General features: G+C 37.2%; 1 protein-coding gene across 1 annotated transcript in view; it reads right to left on the bottom strand.

Annotated features, from left to right (window-relative positions):
* The window catches only part of WDR49 (WD repeat domain 49), a 130756-nt gene that overhangs the window by 98003 nt on the left and 11752 nt on the right, over window positions 1–21001 (bottom strand). Inside the window, exons 2-4 of the mRNA XM_072808153.1 lie at window positions 10418–10858; window positions 4668–4844; window positions 3648–3822 (exon numbers count right to left, since the gene is read on the bottom strand). Of these exons, the coding sequence (XP_072664254.1) occupies window positions 3648–3822; window positions 4668–4844; window positions 10418–10858 (793 nt within the window). The remainder of the gene's footprint in view (window positions 1–3647; window positions 3823–4667; window positions 4845–10417; window positions 10859–21001) is intronic.

Consider the following 21001-nt stretch of genomic DNA (forward strand, 5'->3'; position numbering starts at 1 on the left):
GCAGAGAAAAGGGAACCCTCATACACTGTTGGTGGGAATGTGAACTGGTGCAGCCACTCTGGAAAACTGTGTGGAGGTTCCTCAAACAGTTAAAAATATACCTGCCCTACGACCCAGCAATTGCACTGTTGGGGATTTACCCCAAAGATACAAATGCAATGAAACGCCGGGACACCTGCACCCCGATGTTTCTAGCAGCAATGGCCACGATAGCCAAATTGTGGAAGGAGCCTCGGTGTCCAACGAAAGATGAATGGATAAGGAAGATGTGGTTTATGTATACAATGGAATATTACTCAGCTATTAGAAATGACAAATACCCACCATTTGCTTCAACGTGGATGGAACTGGAGGGTATTATGCTGAGTGAAGTAAGTCAGTCGGAGAAGGACAAACATTATATGTTCTCATTCATTTGGGGAATATAAATAATAGTGAAAGGGAATATAAGGGAAGGGAGAAGAAATGTGTGGGAAATATCAGAAAGGGAGACAGAACGTAAAGACTGCTAACTCTGGGAAACGAACTAGGGGTGGTAGAAGGGGAGGAGGGCGGGGGGTGGGAGTGAATGGGTGACGGGCACTGGGGGTTATTCTGTATGTTAGTAAATTGAACACCAATAAAAAATAAATTAAAAAAAAAAAAAGAAAGAAGAGAGGGGTAATAGATGCTAAGTAAAGACAAAACCTAACAGGGAAAACTCCATTGAACCTTAATAGCGGGATCCCTGGGTGGCACAGCGGTTTGGCGCCTGCCTTTGGCCCAGGGCGCGATCCTGGAGACTCAGGATCGAATCCCACATCGGGCTCCCGGTGCATGGAGCCTGCTTCTCCCTCTGCCTCTCTCTCTCTCTCTCTCTCTGACTATCATAAATAAATAAAAATTTTTAAAAAATTATTTTAAAAAAATAAATAAACCTTAATAGCCAAGAATAATCCTCTCTGGTTTGATGCTCTGCCTTCTAAATCCACTGGAATGGCAGTGTTACCTCCATGGCTCGATGGGTGCTGTCCGTACTGCACAGTGGCCCCACCCATGCTGCAGCTTTCTGATGTGACCCACTGTTGTCCTGGCTTCTCTGTGCATGGCCACACCAGGTCTCTCTGCAGAGTCCTCATCCCTTAGGACCTAAGTTGAGGCTGTCTGCCCTAAAGGAACTAGAGAGGCAGCCTCATCCTTTGAGACTGCTTTGCAACATCTCAGAAGAAAAGAAACAGGAACTTGTAGACCTAGAAATAAAATCTAACTAACCTAAAACACAGTGATTTAAAACAAATTTTTAAAAGACTGAATAAAAATGTATAAAGCCTACATAACTTGTAAAATAATATGAAACATCTAAGATACACATAACAAGAGTCCCAGAAAAAAAAAGTGGAGGGGACTGAAAATTTTGGGACAGAAAATTTTGGAAAAAATAACAATAGAAAAATTTCCAAGTTTAATGAAAATCACAGAACCATACATTCAAGAATCTCAATCAATTCCAAGCAGCATTCTCTTTCTCTCTTCTCTCTGTCTCTCTCTCTCTCTCTCACACACACACACACACACACACACACACAGAAAACCAAAGCATATCACAAGTAAATTGCTTAAAATCGGTGAGAAAGGGAAAATCTGACAAAACGTTGTACCATGTGTTATAGTAGATACTAAAGAGAATAAAGGACATATTCTATGTCCTAAGAAGATTGTTTTAGTTTTCAGTTTATGTATACTTGTGGTTTGCATGTGAGGCATCCAGATTTTCTCTAAGTTTGAAGGAATTATGACAGGCAGGACACAAGTTCTGATGTAGGTACAGAAACTTTTAGGATTGTTTCACAGATTGAGCAGCATCTGAAAGCAAGATTCTTAAGAAGCCAGGAGCAAAGCCCAAATTGAGAACCATGCAAGTTGTGCAAGGAAAAGTTCATCTGAATTAGATAGAAGAGACAAAGTAAAGAGTTTGATAAAGGTAAGGAGGGCTTCAGAACAATATTGGCAAGAAAAGACTCTTCTTTGGTGGTAGGATTTGGAATATCTTCAGAACAATACTGGCAAGAAAAGACTCTTCTTTGGTGGCAGGATTTGGAATATCTCAGAATAAGGATTTCTTCAGAGGTAGTCCACATTGAGAAGAATCTGAGTATTACGCCCAAGAGGGCATCTGTGATCTGCAAATAGAACATTCTCCTCTGAGAAACTGATGTCTTTGTAGGACATTCTAAAATGGCTCGTCATTCCACATTTTCAGATCTCAAATCCCAAAGACTCCTGTTTCAGAAGGTTGTTTAAACTTCATTCTCTACTTTATCATTTCTACTTTCTCATGCTCAAAAGCCTTCTAGCCAGTCTGATTGCAGTTTCTTTCTTTGTCCTCTAACCTATGCCATACAGAACAACCAAACAAACCTTTCCTAAATGCTGTGTGCATCAGGTCTTTCCAAATGTCCTGAAAAATACACAACACACACACACACACACACACACACACACACACACACACAATGGAATCTTACTCAGCCATAAAAAAGAATGAGAGCTTCCAACTGATAACAACATGGATGGACCTAGAGGGTATTATACTAAGCGAAATAAATCAGACAGGGAAAGAAAATACCATATGATTTCACTAATATGTGGAACATAAAAAACAAAACAAACAAAAAGCAAAAATAAACTCATAAAAACAGAGAACAAATGGATGCTTGCTGGGGGTGAGGGATGGGTAAAATGGACGAAGGAGAGTGGGGAAATATAGGCTTCCAGTTCTGGAGTGAGTAAGTCATGGAATAAAAGGTACAGCAGAGGGAATAACGTTAAAGATAACGTAACAGCATTGGAGGGTGACAGATAGTAGCTCTACTTGTGAGCACAGCATAACATGGGGACTTGTGGAATGACTATGCTGTACACATGAAACTAATGCAACATTGTACGTCAACTGTACTTGGATTACTATGCTTGTTTGGAAGCAGCTGCAATAGCTCTGTACAGTTTCTAGTACTGTGTTTCTCATTTCCATGTTATACAAACATAACACATAATTTTGTGCTTGTGACACATAGCAGATAACCAAAAAATATCATCTTTTGTTCCACATTCAATATAAGAAAGTTCTGGCTTCCCACAGATGCTGTTTTATAACACGATCCTATCACACAGAGAGCTACTGCTCAAGTACTCTAGATCAGAGGACCTCAGTCGTTATATCAACAAAAAAGGGGAAAAAAGAAAATTAAGATCCATTTTGAAGACAGTCAAACTAATATATCTTCATGAAAACATGAAGAAAATAAAGGAGTGGTTTTGAGGGAACTTGTTACATTCTCTCACTAAGCAGCCCGGGATGTAACTAGGGGACATTTTTAGGATCAGAGTTGGGTTGAAGTTAAATGGATTCTGTGACAATTTTCTCTCTTCTCTTGAGATGTCTTGAGTGCACAGTTCACCTGAATTAATTGCATTAAATTTTAGAAGGAAAGAAAAGAGAGAAAGAATTTCTGCTAATGTGCAGGAGCTAACAGACGGCCCAGGCCAAAACCTCCAGAGAACCAATTATTGGTTTCGAGACTAACATTTTGTGGGGAACATTTTCATCAAAGAATATAAATGTAGAAGTTGAAGGTGACTAATCTTTCATTACCATTCAAATTCAGTACCTTGCCTGACCCAATCTCCATGATGAAGATTATGCTGTAATGTATAGCAACACTTGTGATATCCAGAGAGCAGTTCCTCCCAGCTAAGGGTCACCATGGCTTCTTCATCTTCATGTGCACTAGCAGGACGCTCAAACAGGGAAATCAAGGCTGTGGTGAAAACAATTGCTTGAACCTTAAGAGAGATGTTGAAAGGAAAACAAATATGGAGAGTGTAATTGCTGCAAAAGATTCTATGTTCCTTAAGATTAATAAGGAGCAGATATTGAATTAATGTTAGTTTCCTCAATATTATTTAAAGGATGCAGGCAGCAATAGCAAAAGACAGAACAACTACAATGTTGGTAAAGCAATTACCAAGGGCAGTTCATTATTTGCTTTTACGATACGTTTGTTATTAAAAACACAGAGAATGCAAAGCTTTCACAATTAGGAAAGGAAACTGTTCAAATTAGACTACTGCAGAGTTCATGGGCATATTCTTGTGTCATTTAGCAAGTAATACTTTTTCAGCAGCTGAGCGGAATGTGATAGGAAGATGAATCACAGTATCCAATGTCTGGGTTTTTGTGCTGCCCTCTGGAATGCATCTATCCCTTTGTTACACGATACAGGAAATAAGCACTGCCCAGGAGGTCAGTACAGAGGAGCCTTTTGAATGAAAATCAGAATAATTAATTTGAAAGAGTTATAAGAGATAACTTTTAGGCATTTGATAATTGATGCTTATTAAAATTTGGACCTAATAAATTAAGCATCCTATGGTGAAAAAATTGCTTTTTTTTTTTTCTAAATAATGAAAATGAGACTCTACATCGGCAAGAAAACCACACGAAGGTTGTCTTTCATAAGCAAGAAAAGGAACTGTGACATAATCCGTCTTGTCCATGTTCAGCGTGTGTGGCCTTCTCATCTGTAACATAGTTCAGTTCAGAGGTCACTCTCTTTGCATTCTATTTCTATACTGAGCTACAATTTGATGATTAAATCCATAGTTCAATCTTCCCTTTCCTCACTTACCTTTCCAGTTATGTCCCCAAAAGAAAGAACTGATTTGTTGGCATCAAGGGGATCATACCAATATTCCATACAAATTGGTGTTCCTTTCAGGCCTTGAAGTTTATACTGACAAGGAAATTCTCCTTTGGACAGCAGATCATAGAAACAAATCTCTTTACTGGTAAAAGCCACTGCTATCTAAAGTAGGAAATAGAAAATCAGAAAGCATTTCTGATGAATTTAGTGCAATTGGTATAGAAAGACGACATGCAAATCTTAGCACCAAAGCAGACACTGTTCCCTGAGGGTCATTGACAGTATCACAAAAACATAGCATGGTGGCACAAGTGTACTTTATTCTAACTTTGGAGGCTAGCCAAGAAAAGAATTTTTCCCATTAAAGGCATTTGAACATACTTTCTTCTGTATCCCCACTTCACACACCTGCCAACCTCTTCCATCCATGGGAGACGAGATGATTAATCACATAGGAAAGACAAAGACAGAGGGCTACAGAATCACAAAGTCATTCCAGAAGCTTTACAAACCATGTTTTCAAAGCAAGCAGAGGCTTTCACAAAAATCAGTTGATGAAAACTCTGTAAGTAGCATTCATAAGGCAGATAAAATCCCAAAACCATTTTTAAAAGGGTCAATAAATTTGGTGATAAAATTGACAAAACTTTACTAAACTAACCCAAGATTTTTTTTAAGAAAAGAGTGAAAATACACATTACTAAAATCAGAAATAAAAGATATACACTACTAACGACCTGATAGAAATAAGAAAGTATCGTAAACAATGGAAAGCCAACAAAGTAGGTAACCTAGAGGAAAGTCCTAGACGAATTTCTGGAAACAAAAATATTACCTAAACTAACTGAAGACCAAATAGAAAATCTCAGCAGACACATAGTAAGTAAAACAATTGAGTTAGTAATCAAAAAAAAAAATTTCTCACAAAGAAAATCCCAGGCCCAGATGGCTTCACTAATAAATGCAATCAAACATTTAAAGAATTGACACCAATGCTTTACAAACTGTTTCGAAAGAAAGAAAGAAGAAAGAAAGAAAGAAGAAAGAAAGAAAGAAGAAAGAAAGAAAGAAAGAAAGAAAGAAAGAAAGAAAGAAAGAAAGAAAGAAAATACTTCCCAAATCACTTAATGAAACCAGTACTATCTTGACTAAAACCACACAAAGACATAAGAAAACTGCAGATCCATAACCCTAATGAATGTAAAAATCATCGATACTTGCCAAGAGAATCCAACAACATATAAATACAGATTACATACCATGACCAGTTAATATTTATGCCAGAATTCAAGACTACCTTAACATACAAATATCGATCAATGTAATCTACTATATTAATAAGGTACAAAAACTATGATTATCTCAGTAGATACCAAAAAAAGCATTACGGACAAAAATCCAACACATTTTCATGAAAAAAAAAATGCTCAATAAACCAAGAACACAAGGAAACTTCTTCAACCTGATATATACAAAAAACCCAAAGCTGCTAGAATATTTAATGCTAGAAAACTGAATGTGTTCTCCCTAAGATCAGGAACATGATGAGGATGTTCACTCTCACCACTACTATTCAACACCACAGTGGAGTTCCCAGAAAGCGAAACTAGGCAAGAAAAATAAATAAAATAAAAGCATCCAGTTGGGAAAGGAAGAAGTTAGACTGTCTTCAGTAGACAATATGACCTTAAACATAGAAAATCCTAAAATAACAACAAAAAATGATGAATACCAATAAATGAGTTCAGTGAAGTTGCAGGACATAAGGTCATTTTTTAAAAATCTACTGTATTTCTATACACTAGTAATGAACAACCTGAAAATGATACTATCAAAAGCAGTGTTAGAGGGACACCTGGGTGGCTCAGTGGTTGAGCGTCTGCCTTCGACTCAGGGCATGAACCCAGGATCCATGATTGAGTCCTGCATCAGGCTCCCTGCAGGGAGCCTGCTTCTCCCTCTGCCTGTGTCTCTGCCCCCCCCCTCTCTCTGTGTCTCTCATGAATAAATAATAAATAAATCTTTAAAAAAAAAAGCAGTGTTCAGAAAATACGAATGCAAATGCTGTGATTAGTATGCTATGATACAGTATTTGTAAATTATCTACCTGATAAATGTATATCTAGGATATATAAAGAACTCCCAAAACTCAACATAATAGACCCAAAAATAAAATGGGTGAAAGATTTGAACAAACACTTTACTGAAGAAGATATACAGGTAACAAATCAGTATATGAAAATACACTCAGTATTATTAGTCATAAGGGAAATGTGAATTAAAACCACAGTCAGATAAAATACAAACCTAGTGATACCACTAAATTAAGAGGAGTAAAAAACCCTGATCAGACCAAATGTTGGTAAGGATGTGCTATATCTACGTAATGAAATATTACACAAGGATAAAAAAGATAAACTACTGATGTATCTGAAAACAATTGAGCCAAGTTAAAGAAATCAGACCAAAAAGGGTACGCACTGTATGATGTCAACTGTATAGGAATCTAGGAAATGCTAACTATTATATAGTGACAGCATATCAGTAGTGACCTGACAAGAAGACATGGGAGGGATTGGACAAAAGGGCATGAGGAAACTTTTGAGGGTGACAAGTGTGTTCATTGTCTTCATTGTACCATTGATTTTTCACAATATACAAATGTATTAAAATCTATCAACATGGGTGCTTTTAATATGTGCAGTGCAAGCAGCGATGTCCACAATAGCCAGACTGTGGAAGGAGCCACCATCGAAAGATGAATGGATAAAGAAGATGTGGTCTATGTATACAATGGAATATTCCTCAGCCATTAGAAATGACAAATACCCGCCATTTGCTTCGACGTGGATGGAACTGGAGGGTATTATGCTGAGTGAAGTAAGTCAGTCGGAGAAGGACAAACATTATATGGTCTCATTCATTTGGGGAATATAAATAATAGTGAAAGGGAATAGAAGGGAAGGGAGAAGAAATGGGTAGGAAATATCAGAAAGGGAGACAGAACATGAGAGACTCCTAACTCTGGGAAACGAACTAGGGGTGGTGGAAGGGGAGGAGGGTGGGGGGTGGGGGTGAATGGGTGGCGGGCACTTAGGGGGGCACTTGACCAGATGAGCACTGGGTGTTATTCTGTATGTTGGCAAATTGAACACCAATAAAAATAAATCTATTGTTTAAAAAAATATATGTGCAGTGCACTTTGTGTAATCATATCGTAGTAAAGCTACTTGAGAAAAGAAGAAAGAAAAGCAACATTCCTTAAACTTCTATGTAGACTAAGTGCAAAGGAAAGGCTAAGATTTAGTTATCAATCCTGGAGTGAAGAAAAAATGCGATATAATCATCACATAATATAACAAGACAAATATTACGTGATAATAAGATAATAGAATGCTGCACACGATATAAAAGAAAAGCTGGGCCTGAACTATGTTGTAATCCACAGTTAGCATCAGCACCAGATCCTTAGCAAGAAGGAACATCAGCGGCCACTCTAGAGGCAGCAAAGACTGAAACGCAGGTTCTGAAATCAGGCTGCCTCTGTTTACACATCTTGCAACACTGATCACATGCTGTGGGACCAGGGCCAAATTCTACAACCTCTCTTTGCCTAGTCTCTCACTCTTAAAGGGGGAATAATAGCCACTTCATGATGATCTTGAGAAGATAAAGAGAACAGGGCATGTCACATAGGAAGCTGATGATGATGATGATGACGATGATTCTTTATGTTCAAGACATTAGAGCATACCATTCCCCACTAAAAAGAACCTGGGTCTTTGGAGAAATGGCTGATTTGGGGTCTGGCACAATAAATATGCAAGATGATCCTGGAACATCTTGTCACACCAGAAAGCAAAGAAGCTTTCAAAGACTAATACTGTTATACCAGACAAGACTCAGAAGCTGACTTGTATTCATCCCAGTGTCCAAAGATAGCACAATTTTAAGGATGGGCTAATAACTCAGTGGGCTGAAACAAATCAAATTGTTTAAGCTCATGAGGTTTTTTTTGTAATGATATTGATAACAATAATGATAATAGCTCTCATTTTTCATCTTTAGAGGATTTTGAATGCTGGTAAATAAAAGTAAAGAATTAGCCATTTATCTGGCCTTTGGTCTATGATTAGTACTACATTCTAACTAAATAATTGACAAAGGACATTTCTTTTTATAAAGGTATTGCAATTTATAAAGGAAGAGGGAATGATGGAATCAGAATGCCATCATCTTGCAACCCCTAAACGACTTGATAGATCAAGGAATATTCAGCAATAAGTGCTAATATCCCAAGAAGAAAGAGAATAGGCATTTTGCACCTCCTGATTGAGGAACACCTATTTCAGAAAAAAAACATCCTGAAACTGATCAAGGTAGATCAAGATTATCAATATACTGGAAATATAGAGAACTAGTAAATATGCTAAGTAACCCTATCTAAATATGGTCTGCAAAGTCTAGACTGTGGGAAACTGTAAAGGACAAACATCTAGTTTCTTTAACAAAAACAACAACAGCTGTTTTGCAAAACAATGCAAGAATAAAGAAGAGATGGAGAAAAACATGTAGATCAAAAGAGACCTATCAACAATTCACAACAGTTTGGACCTTATTCAGATCTTGATTCAAACAAATTATCAAAAAAGAAATTAATAAACTGTTAAAAAGATTATAAGACAAGAAAGTATGTACATGACTGGATATTTGATGATAGTAAGGAACTGTTATAATTAATATTAAATATGATAGCAGTATTATGGCTATGCTAAAATGGGAGACTTTTTATAATATGAAATATTTACATATTAAATAATTGCATGTTTTGGATCTCAAAAGAGGGGAGATTTAGATGAAACTAGGTTGGCTGTGAATTGGAAATAGTTAAGGGTAGTAATTGGTTCTTAATACTATTATCTCTGCTTATGGAAGCATTTAAAAATCTTCATAGTAAAGCTTACCGTCTGCTGAATATAAAATACTAGAATATGGATTCTTTAAGTTTCTTCATCCTTCCCTCACAAACTGATTTTCACTTTGAATATGCTATCTTGCTCATAGGTAGAGTCATATAAGGCTATTTTTGTACTTTGTGGCCCTCCCCAACACAATCAAGAAACTGATTAGAATTGTGGCTAAAAATCAGACAAGCAATTCATTCCTTGTAACTGTACTGAGTTGTGCCATGCATTGTTATGGCCTCTCGGTTCAGCATATACACCCATGATTCTGCTATAGAGTTGGGAACGTCTTACCAGCTAGTAATGTCTCATGGCTGCATTGAGGACAGAGCCAAGAATCTGAGTCACTATCAGTTGGGTCCTTTAAAGGTGGCCAAGAAAATAGTTTGGGAAATTGAATAGCTCACTTAGCTCCACTTGCATTCCCTCCAGGTCAGAGGAGAGGCACCCAGGGTTCCTACAGTTCTTTGTCACTGTTAGTGTTATACTTGATACTGGTCAAGAGCCTTGTCCCATCATTTTTCCCCTTTTAAAGTAGTAAATTTATTTATTTATTTATTTATTCATTCATTCATTCATTCATTCATTCATTCATGAGAGACACAGAGAGAGAAGCAGAGACATAGGCAGTGGGAGAAGCAGGCTCCATGCAGGGAGCCTGATACGGGACTCAATCCCAGCACCCTGGGATCACGACCTGAGCCGAAGGCAGATGCTCAACCACTAAGCAACCCAGGTGCCCCAGTAGATTTATTTATAAAGACTAGGTACCTTGTTTACATTTTCCAGAGAAACCAGGCTTGTCACCCACAGGTGTTTAAGCTTGGTGGCATCTGAAGTGATGGGAAGTGTTTCTTGCAGCTTTAAATTTTCTCCCCAGACTCCTAGTAAACCTTCCTTACTGATGGTCAGATAACGACTTGAACTTTTTAAGAAAATTACTTTTTGAATGGTGTCCTTGTGCTTCACTGGGAGGAATTCAAAGTCTTTCCAGGCGGGAACCACCGTTGCCTTTGCTCGTTCATCTTTCTCATAAAGTGCGAACAGCATAAAGGAAGTCAGCTTGTCCCAGTTAATGAAGCCATCTTGGGCCACATCCACTTTGTCAAAGAGCTCCCCATATTCTTGCTTTGTGCCCCAACCCACAGTCTCTGTCATCCTTTGCATAAACTCTTCTCTAGACATGCAAATGGCTTGACAAGGATCTGAGGGCTAGAAATAGGAATAAAAACAAGACAACAATGAAAGCATCCATAAGTACAGAGCATTGTACCATCCCCAAATATGGACCCAATCAGCAATTCTTCCAAAATGCAAAGACAAATGTCTTTTACTTTTATAACAGAACTGTATTTAATTGGGGCTAGGGAGCAAATAATTGACAGGGCTACAAGCTGATATTCTCAATAACAAATATCCTCATAAATGGAAAAGGGAGGCAGGAGAGTCAGAGATTTGATGTGATGATGAAAGCAGCAGTCGGAGTAATGTGGGGCTATATTCCAAGAAATGTAAGCACTTCTGGAAGCTGGTAAAGGGAAGGAAACAAGCTCCACTAGAGCCTCCAGAAGGAAGACAATGAATATCAGGCTCCTTGCATGGAGCCTGCTTCTCCATTGCCTATGTCTCTGCTTCTCTCTCTGTGTCTCTCATGAATGAATGAATGAATGAATGAATGAATGAATGAATAAATAAATAAATAAATAAATAAATAAATAAATAAATAAATTTACTACTTTAAAAGGGGAAAAATGATGGGACAAGGCTCTTGACCAGTATCAAGTATAACACTAACAGTGACCCTGATTTTGCCCTGGAAAACCCATTTTGGGCTTCTGACCTCCCATGTTAGATGAGAAATTTGTATGTTTGAAGCTGCTAAGTTTGTGGTAGCTTGTTATAACATCAGTAGGAAACTAGCATAGTGGTTTATGGAAGATGGGTGAACAGAGTTCAGCACAGCCAATAAAATTTTACCACATTGAAACTTTGATCCAAAAGTAAGAAGTCTACTTTCATAAATACGCCATTACAAATGCATCATTACAGTGAAACCATATGTGTTTGATTTTTGTTATTAGTGGCACTTATGCTCTATAAAGTCCTTGTAAATGCTAAATTAGCAGATAACAAACCACAGTTCTGAGAGGAAATACAGTTATGTTTCTATGAGCCTCTGATCAAAATATTTTAATCACTTGATCAATTCATAATTTGTTTTGTGTTTCTGCTGAAAGACACTTAATTTAATATATATATAATTTCCTAATATTGAATTCATGAACAACTGAGCAAAGCTTATCTAATATATCTAATAAAACTGAATAAAGCTTATCTGTTTTCATAAGGTACATCATTGCCTTGTTGCACTTAGGAATATTACACAGAACTTTACCACCACACTTGGGTGCCCTTTTAAATAGTGAAATCACCAACAAAAACACAAAATGCAAAAAGAACTTGGCACCAAGCAGACCACAAATAGGATACTTGTTTGCAGTATGAGAGCTAGAATTAAAAGGGAGCGTGTTATATTGCTTGACCTCAGCCTGAAATATATATGTTGGAGGCTAAAATAATTTGCCCCTCTGTATGTGTCTGTGAATGACTATGAAAGTGTGTCTAGTATTAATTTTGGGGCTACAAATAAATTTTAGCAAGTAGGCAAACTCATAAATACAAAATATATGCATAATGAGAATATTATACTGTCAATATTATGGTTTGAGATAATATTTCAAATAAGTATATGCTTTACTACTTAATAGGCTATTTAGTTTGGTGAGATTCATGATGAGAGGACCTACTTTTCCTACTACCTTGGAGCCAAAGGGTTGGGATTGATAGTAAGCACCGAGAGACAGCATTTGTAGAGTAAGTCAAATAATTGTAGGTTTAACCCTAATTCCACCAGTAATTGTAGAAACTACTGGCAAGTTACTTTACTGCAGAGTCTTCATTTTGCTATCTGTAAGGTAAATATAGCAATAGCAGCCACAAGAAAATTGTTTTAAAAATTAACTGAAATATCCATAGATGTAGAAAAAGCATTGGACAAATTTCAGTGCTTATTCATGACAAAAACTCTCAGTAAACTAAAAATAGAGGGGAATTTCCTCAACTTAAAGAATATCTACATCACTCAGCACCAGGGAAATACTAATCAAAACCACCTCACACCAGTCAGAATGCTAAAATTAACAAGTCAGGAAACAGATGTTAGTGAGGCTGTAGAGAAAGGGGAATCCTTTTACACTGTTGGAGGGAATGCAAACTCTGGAAGATAGTATGGTGGTTCCTCAAAAATTAAAAATAGAACTACCCTAAGACCCAGAAATTGCACAATTAGGTATTTATCCAAAGGATACAAACATATTTATCCAAAGAGGCACCTGCATCCTAATGTTTATAGCAGCAATGTCCACAAGAGCCAAAATATGGAAAAAGCCAGATGTCCATCAACAGATGAATGGACAAAGAAGATGTGGTGCATATACAATAGAATTACTCAGCCATCAAAAAGAATGAAATCTTGCCATTTGCAATGATGTGGGTGGAACTAGAGTGTATTATGCTAAGCAAAATAAGTCATTCAGAAAAAGACAAATACCATATGATTTTATTCATATGTGGAATTTAAGAAACAAAATAGATGAACATCAGGGAAGGGAAGGAAAACAAGATAAAAACAGAGGGAGACAAATCATAAGAGATTCTTTTTTTATGTTTTTTTTTTAATTTTTATTTTTTTATTTATGATAGTCACAGAGAGAGAAAGAGAGAGAGGCAAAGACATAGGCAGAAAGAGAAGCAGGCTCCATGCACCGGGAGCCCGATGTGGGATTCGATCCCGGGTCTCCAGGATCGCGCCCTGGGCCAAAGGCAGGCGCCAAACCGCTGCGCCACCCAGGGATCCCAAGAGATTCTTAACTATAGGATACAGTGAGGGTTCCTGGAGGGGTGCTGGGGGGCGGGAATGGGGTAACTTGGTGATGAGCATTAAGGAGGGCACCCAATAGAATGAGCACTGGGTGTTGTACGCAACTGATGAATCACTAAATTCTATCTCTGAAAATAACAATATATGTTAACTAAACTGAATTTAAATTTTTAAAAAAGAATATCTACCCAAAAGATGTACATCTAACATCCTACTAAATAGTGAAAAGCTGGAAGCTTTCCAACTAAGATCTGGTACAAAAGAAGAATGTTCCCTCTCACAATTGCTTTTTAAAATCATATTGTAAATTTTAACCTCTGCAACAAGATAAGACAAGGAAATAAAAGGCATAAAGATTGGCAAAGAGGAAGTAAAACTGTCTTTGTCCACAGGTGGTATGATCATCTGAGTAGAAAACCTAAAAGAATCAACAAATAAACTCCTAGAACTGAAAAGTGATTACTGCAAGACTGCAGGATAAAAGATTAATATGCAAAAGAAAATTGTTTTGCTATATATCAGAGCATGAAGTGGAGTTTTTTTAAAAAATAAATTTGTTTTTTATTGCTGTTCAATTTGCCAACATACAGAATAACACCCAGTGCTCATCCCATCAAGTGCACCCCTCAGTGCCCGTCACCCAGTCACCCCCACCCCCCGCCCTCCTCCCCTTCCACCACCCCTAGATCGTTTCCCAGAGTTAGGAGTCTTCATGTTCTGTCTCCCTTTCTGATATTTCCCACACATTTCTTCTCCCTTCCCTTATATTCCCTTTCACTATTATTTATATTCCCCAAATGAATAAGACCATATAATGTTTGCCCTTCTCCGATTGACTTATTTCACTCAGCGTAATACCCTCCAGTTCCATCCACGTTGAAGCAAATGGTGGGTATTTGTCGTTTCTAATGGCTGAGGAATATTCCATTGTATACATAGACCACAGCTTCTTTATCCATCATCTTTCGATGGACACCGAGGCTCCTTCCACAGTTTGGCTATTGTGGACATTGCTGCTAGAAACATCGGGGTGCAGGTGTCCCGGAGTTTCATTGCATCTGTATCTTTGGGGTAAATCCCCAGCAGTGCAATTGCTGGGTCGTAGGGCAGGTCTATTTTTACCTCTTTGAGGAACCTCCACACAGTTTTCCAGAGTGGCTGCACCAGTTCACATTCCCACCAACAGTGTAAGAGGGTTCCCTTTTCTTTGCATCCTCTCCAACATTTGTGGTTTCCTGCCTTGTTAATGTTCCCCATTCTCACTGGTGTGAGGTGGTATCTCATTGTGGTTTTGATTTGTATTTCCCTGATGGCCAGTGATGCAGAGCATTTTCTCATTGGCCATGTCTATGTCTTCCTCTGTGAGATTTCTCTTCATGTCTTTTGCCCATTTCATGATTGGATTGTTTGTTTCTTTGGTGTTGAGTTTAATAAGTTCTTTATAGATCTTGGAAACTAGGCCTTTATCTGATAGGTCATCTGCAAATATCTTCTCCCATTCTGTAGGTTGTCTTGTAGTTTTGTTGACTGTATCCTTTGCTGTGCAAAAGCTTCTTATCTTGATGAAGTCCCAATAGTTCATTTTTGCTTTTGTTTCTTTTGCCTTCGTGGATGTATCTTGTAAGAAGTTACTATGGCCGAGTTCAAAAAGGGTGTTGCCTGTGTTCTCCTCTAGGATTTTGATGGAATCTTGTCTCACATTTAGATCTTTCATCCATTTTGAGTTTATCTTTGTGTCTGGTGCAAGAGAGTGGTCTAGTTTCATTCTTCTGCATGTGGATGTCCAATTTTCCCAGCACCATTTATTGAAGAGACTGTCTTTCTTCCAGTGGATAGTCTTTCCTCCTTTATCGAATATTAGTTGACCATAAAGTTCAGGGTCCACTTCTGGATTCTCTATTCTGTTCCACTGATCTATGTGTGTTTTTGTGCCAGTACCACACTGTCTTGATGACCACAGCTTTGTAGTACATCCTGAAATCTGGCATTGTGATGCCCCCAGCTATGGTTTTCTTTTTTAAAATTCCCCTGGCTATTCGGGGTCTTTTCTGCTTCCACACAAATCTTAAAATAATTTGTTCTAACTCTCTGAAGAAAGTCCATGGTATTTTGATAGGGATTGCATTAAATGTGTAAATTGCCTTGGATAACATTGACATTTTCACAATATTAATTCTGCCAATCCATGAGCATGGAATATTTTTCCATCTCTTTGTGTCTTCCTCAATTTCTTTCAGAAGTGTTCTATAGTTTTTAGGGTATAGATCCTTTACCTCTTTGGTTAGGTTTATTCCTAGGTATCTTATGCTTTTGGGTGCAATTGTAAATGGGATTGACTCCTTAATTTCTCTTTCTTCAGTCTCACAATACCATTTAGCTCAGTATCTAGAACAATGAAATGCATATAAATGTAACAAAATATGTATAAGATTTATACGAGATAAACTATAAAACTCCAACCAATGAAATTAAGATGAGCTAAATAAATGACAAGCTATTCCATGCTTACAGATAGGAAAACTCAAGACTGTCAAGATCTCAGTTCTTCCCAAGATAATCTATAGATTCCTTGAAATGGCAATCAAAATCCCAATGAGTTATTCTGTGGATATCAACAAACTAATTCTAAAGTTTATATGGAGAAGCCAAAGATGCAGATGAACTAACACAATATTGAAGGACAAGAATAAAGTTGGAGAACTAACTCTGACTCCAGACTTACTACAAGGCTATAGTAAGTACCCAAGGATTGTGGTATTGGCATAAGAAGAATCAAAGAGATCAATGTAATAGAAAGCCCAGGAATAGACCCACAAAACTATAGTCATTAGATCTTTTACAAAGGTCCAAGGCAATACAATAAGAGAAAAAAAGAATATTTTCAATAAATGGTGCTGGAATAACTGGATATCCACATGATAAAAAAATAAATAGGGATGCCTGGGTGGCTCAGTGGTTGAGTGCCTCCCTTCAGCCCAGGGCGTGATCCTGGAGTCCTGGGATCGAGTCCCATATCAGGCTCCCTACAGGGAGCCTGCTTCTCCCTCTGCCTGTGTCTCTGCCTCTCTCTGTGTGTCTCTCATGAATAAATAAAATCTAAAAATAAAAATAAAAAAATAAATCTAGACATAACCCTTACACCTTTCACAAAAATTAACTCAAGATGTATCACAGACCTAAACATAAGACACAAAACCATAAAACTCCTAGAAGATTACATAGAGGCAAACCTGGATGCCCTTTAGTCTGGTGATAACTTCTTAGATGCAACGCCAAAGGTACTATCCATGAGAGAAAGAATTCATAATCTGGACTTCACTGAAATTAAAAAAACTTCTGCTCTGTGAAATATAATGTCAAAAGAATGAGAATAAAAACCATAGCCTGGGAGAAAATATTTCCAAAAGATGTATCTGATAAAGAACTCATCCAAATTATATTTTAAAAATTCTTAAAATTTAACAATAAGAAAACAATCCAATTTATAAATGGGCCAAAGACCTTAATTAATACCTCACAGAAGAAGATATACAGATACAGATGGCAAATAAGCATACAAAAAGAAGCTCCACATCATATGTCATCAGGGAAATGCAAATTAAAACAGCAAGGTATCACCACACACTCTATTAAAATGGCCAAAATCTGGAACTCTGACAAAAGCAAATCCTGACAAGAGTCTAGAATAGGATCTCTCCTCCATTGCTGATTGGAATGTAACGTCAGACAGCCACTTTGGAAGATAGTTTGGTGGTTTCTTACAAAACCAAACATATTATACGATTCAGCAATCATGCTCCTTGGTATTAACCGAAGTGAACTGAAAACTTAGGTCTACACAAAAACCTACACATGGATGTCTACAGCAGCTTTATTCATAATTGCCAATATTTGGGAAAAAACAAGCTGACGTCCTTCAGTAGGTGAATGGATACACCAACTGGTACATCCTGAGAATAGAATATTATTCAATGCTAAAAAGAAATGGGCTATTGAGCCATGGAAAGACCTGGAGGAAACTTAAATGCATATTAAGTGAAAAAAGCCAACCTGAAAAGGTTGTATGGTATAGGATTCCAACTACATCAAATTCTAGAAAAGGTAAAACCAGAGAGACAGTAAAAGTTTCAGTGGTTGCCAGGAGTTAGAGGCATGAGGGGGGTGGGGTGGTAAATAGGCAGAGCAAAGAGGATTTTCAGGGCAGTGGAACTCCTCTGTTTGATACCAATATGGTGGATACATGTCATTAGGCACTTGACCAAACCCCACAGAATGTACAACACCAAGAGTGAATCCTAATGTAAAGTGTGGACTTTGGGTGGTTATGATGTGTCAATGTAGGTTCATCAGCCGTAACAGTTGTACCCCACTGGTGGGTGATGGAGATAAAGCAGAAGGCTGTGCATGTTTTAGGGTAGAGGAGACATAGGTTATCTCTGTACCCTCCCTTTAGTTTCATTGTGAGCCTAAAAATACTCCAAAAATATGAAGTCTTAATTAAAAAAAAAAAGATGAACTGAGGTATGATGTGTACAAAAACTAAGCAATCAAGTGTTTAATAGAATTTGGTGTAGACTTTTAATTAATTAAATTAACTTTCTGAGAAATAATTGGTATCCAGCCCTTTGAACTACTCAGAAGTCCATCATTCCTTTCTTTGTTAAATTATTTTTAGTCTAAAAAGTTTAGAGAGATGGAAATTTTTCAGTGACCCAGATTTCAAGTGTGGAGAAAGAAATCTGATCCTAAAAACACTCCATTTGAGCCAAAATTGCAAACTGTTTCTGAAAGCTAAGTCAATGTCAATCTTGTATTTTAAACTTACATAATGACATCAATCAACCCCTTCTATTTATGTTATTATCTTAGATTATGTTTAAAACATTTTAAAGCTGAATCTCAGAGTATTTTCTTCCTGTGAATTAGTGACTTCTCTCTATTTCTAAGCACAGGAAATGGATTTGACGGGTAGATACCAAAATAAGTCTTTTATATATTCTAGAATATGGAATTGCAAATAGACCATAAACAAATAAGACAACAAACTTTCTTCCCCAAAGTAACATGAACAATCAACGTTACAACTCTGCGTATTGATAAAGCCAATATGCCCTGGGAGATGATTTGAGGGATATTCCCAATTCATAAAGTTTGATAGAAAAGAGCGATTTTATAATACACCGGAAAATTCTGATTATTGATTGTTCACGGATTCAAGTTTGAAAATAAGACCAGTTTTTGCCATACCTTTGGTTAAAATTTAAGAATTTGCTTTAACTGAACATTTCTAACGTACTTCAAGAAGCATTATGCCTCGATCAGTATATGTTTTATGTTCATTGATTCTATTATGCCAGCTCAAATAAATTCATTCAATGTATAACGAAAGCATGTGATCTTTTACACAAACTTTAAAGCACAAATGCATTAACTTTTACCGCGCAGCTAATTCTCATTTTATCAGTGGCTCCCACTTATGTTCTGGGACTAAAATTAATTCACTCCCTCTATTATGTTATACACATCCCGCTGTGGCAGGGGGATTGTGTGGTTGTGCAGTTGGGGCTCTAAACCTCAGCCTCAGTTATTACACCTCTAAATAGGGATAATGATAACTGTTAGGGCTGTGATCAGGATTAGCGGATAATTGATGTGAACCACATGGGATAATTTAAGGTGAGTATAACACATTTATACTCAATACATGTTAATTCCCTGCTAAATGGTTTAAAGACTAGAAGGACTATAAATACAAAGCCATTGTGTTAGCAATGACTCTTCTCTAAGGATTTAGCTAAATTCATTTGTTAGAGAGAGAGAGTGTGTGTGTGTGTGTGTGTGTGCGTGTGTGTGTAAGGATTTGGAAGGGTATGTAGTTACTAATTTTAGTAAAATGATCCTATTTATCAGGAGTGGCCAGTTGCTAACTAGACGCTTCTAAGAGGCTTCTCAGTGGCTCCAAAGAATATATGAAGGAGACTTTCCTAACAGGATTACAAGAAGCTCTCAGTTTCTCTGACTGTTGCCATCCTGGCAGCAGAGGCTAGTTTGGGGCTTCATATGAAATAACAACTAACTGTACACATGGCCTCAGCAGCTCCTCCTCGGATATAAAACTGGTCTAAGTGAGCCCAAGGAAAGGAAGGTTTCCCCCCGTTTCCAGACCAACACTGTGAGGCACTAGAGTTTGCATCTTGTCATGAGCCACTTCTACTGCTACTTTCATGGATTTTAGGTGAGCCAGTAGTTTCTATCCTGGACTTCTTGGCAGAAGGTAACTCCATAGGAAGAAAGATAAAACAATCCCTCAATCTAAAAATGAGCTTGCATATACTGATTTAGTTGAGATAAACTCTCAATCTGTATTAGATCAGTACTAAGAGGCAAAATAACTTCTCTTTGAGCCATCTTTGGGAAAAAAATACATGTATATAGAAGTATACATATATATCTAAATTAATACCACCTTATTTAACATCTGGGTATTATCCCTGAATTTGCTGCATAGTATTTGTGTGGTCATAAATCAGTCATAACAAATCTCAGGGTTTATATAAGGATCCAATAAGATAATCTGCATAGAAAGCCATCTTTACCTTAAACAATTTTATTCCAGCTTTAAGTTATTGTGTTGAAGTCACATCCACAGCAAGCTAGATTCACAAGCACGTATTTAGTAATAGCTAGGGAAACATTAAGAATTTAGGAAATTTGATTTCATTATAAAACATAAGGATAAAGTAATTAATTCTCAGTACTTTCAATTGAAAATTTAATTTGACTTTAATAAGAAGTATGGCTTTAATATAACCTGCTTCCCATAGACAATTTGTTCGAATTTGAACGTAGACTTTCCAAACAAAAACTCCTAACGGTGTTTGAAAGTGTACCCTTTCACTTCTATTAGTCAAGATCCTCTGGTCTTTTTGAAGTAGAAATTAGTACCTTGGCATCTCTTAGAACTTCTTTTATAATAAAAGTGAACAGTTTATGATCTAATAGAAAACATATTCTCATTCAGCCCTTCTAAGATAATGTTTGTCCATTTATTTTGCTATGTTTATTTAACTATCGAGCAATACAGTAACACAGCATTGCTTCCAGCTGTGTCTGGTTGAGTATCTCAGTGGTTACAACTTTAGACGTTTAGAAAATCTTCCTGTCTTCCTGAAGGCCTTTCAAAGAATATTCTAAAATTCCTTTCCTTTTGCCTAGAAAGCATTTTCTGCAGATATAGTCAGTTCTCAGGAGCTATCTTTAAAAAAAATAAAATGAAAAATCATGGACTTTGTAAAACTCCCTTCAGCCTTTGAGATTTGTAAGATTTGGATTTCACGGTACCTTCTGTGAAAACTAAGTGCTAAACCTAAGTGCAAACCTCTAAATATACATCCTTTGTAAGAAACTTGACAGCC

The sequence above is a fragment of the Canis lupus genome, chromosome 31, assembly GCF_048164855.1.
Source record: "Canis lupus baileyi chromosome 31, mCanLup2.hap1, whole genome shotgun sequence".
NCBI classification, from domain to species: Eukaryota; Metazoa; Chordata; class Mammalia; order Carnivora; family Canidae; genus Canis; species Canis lupus.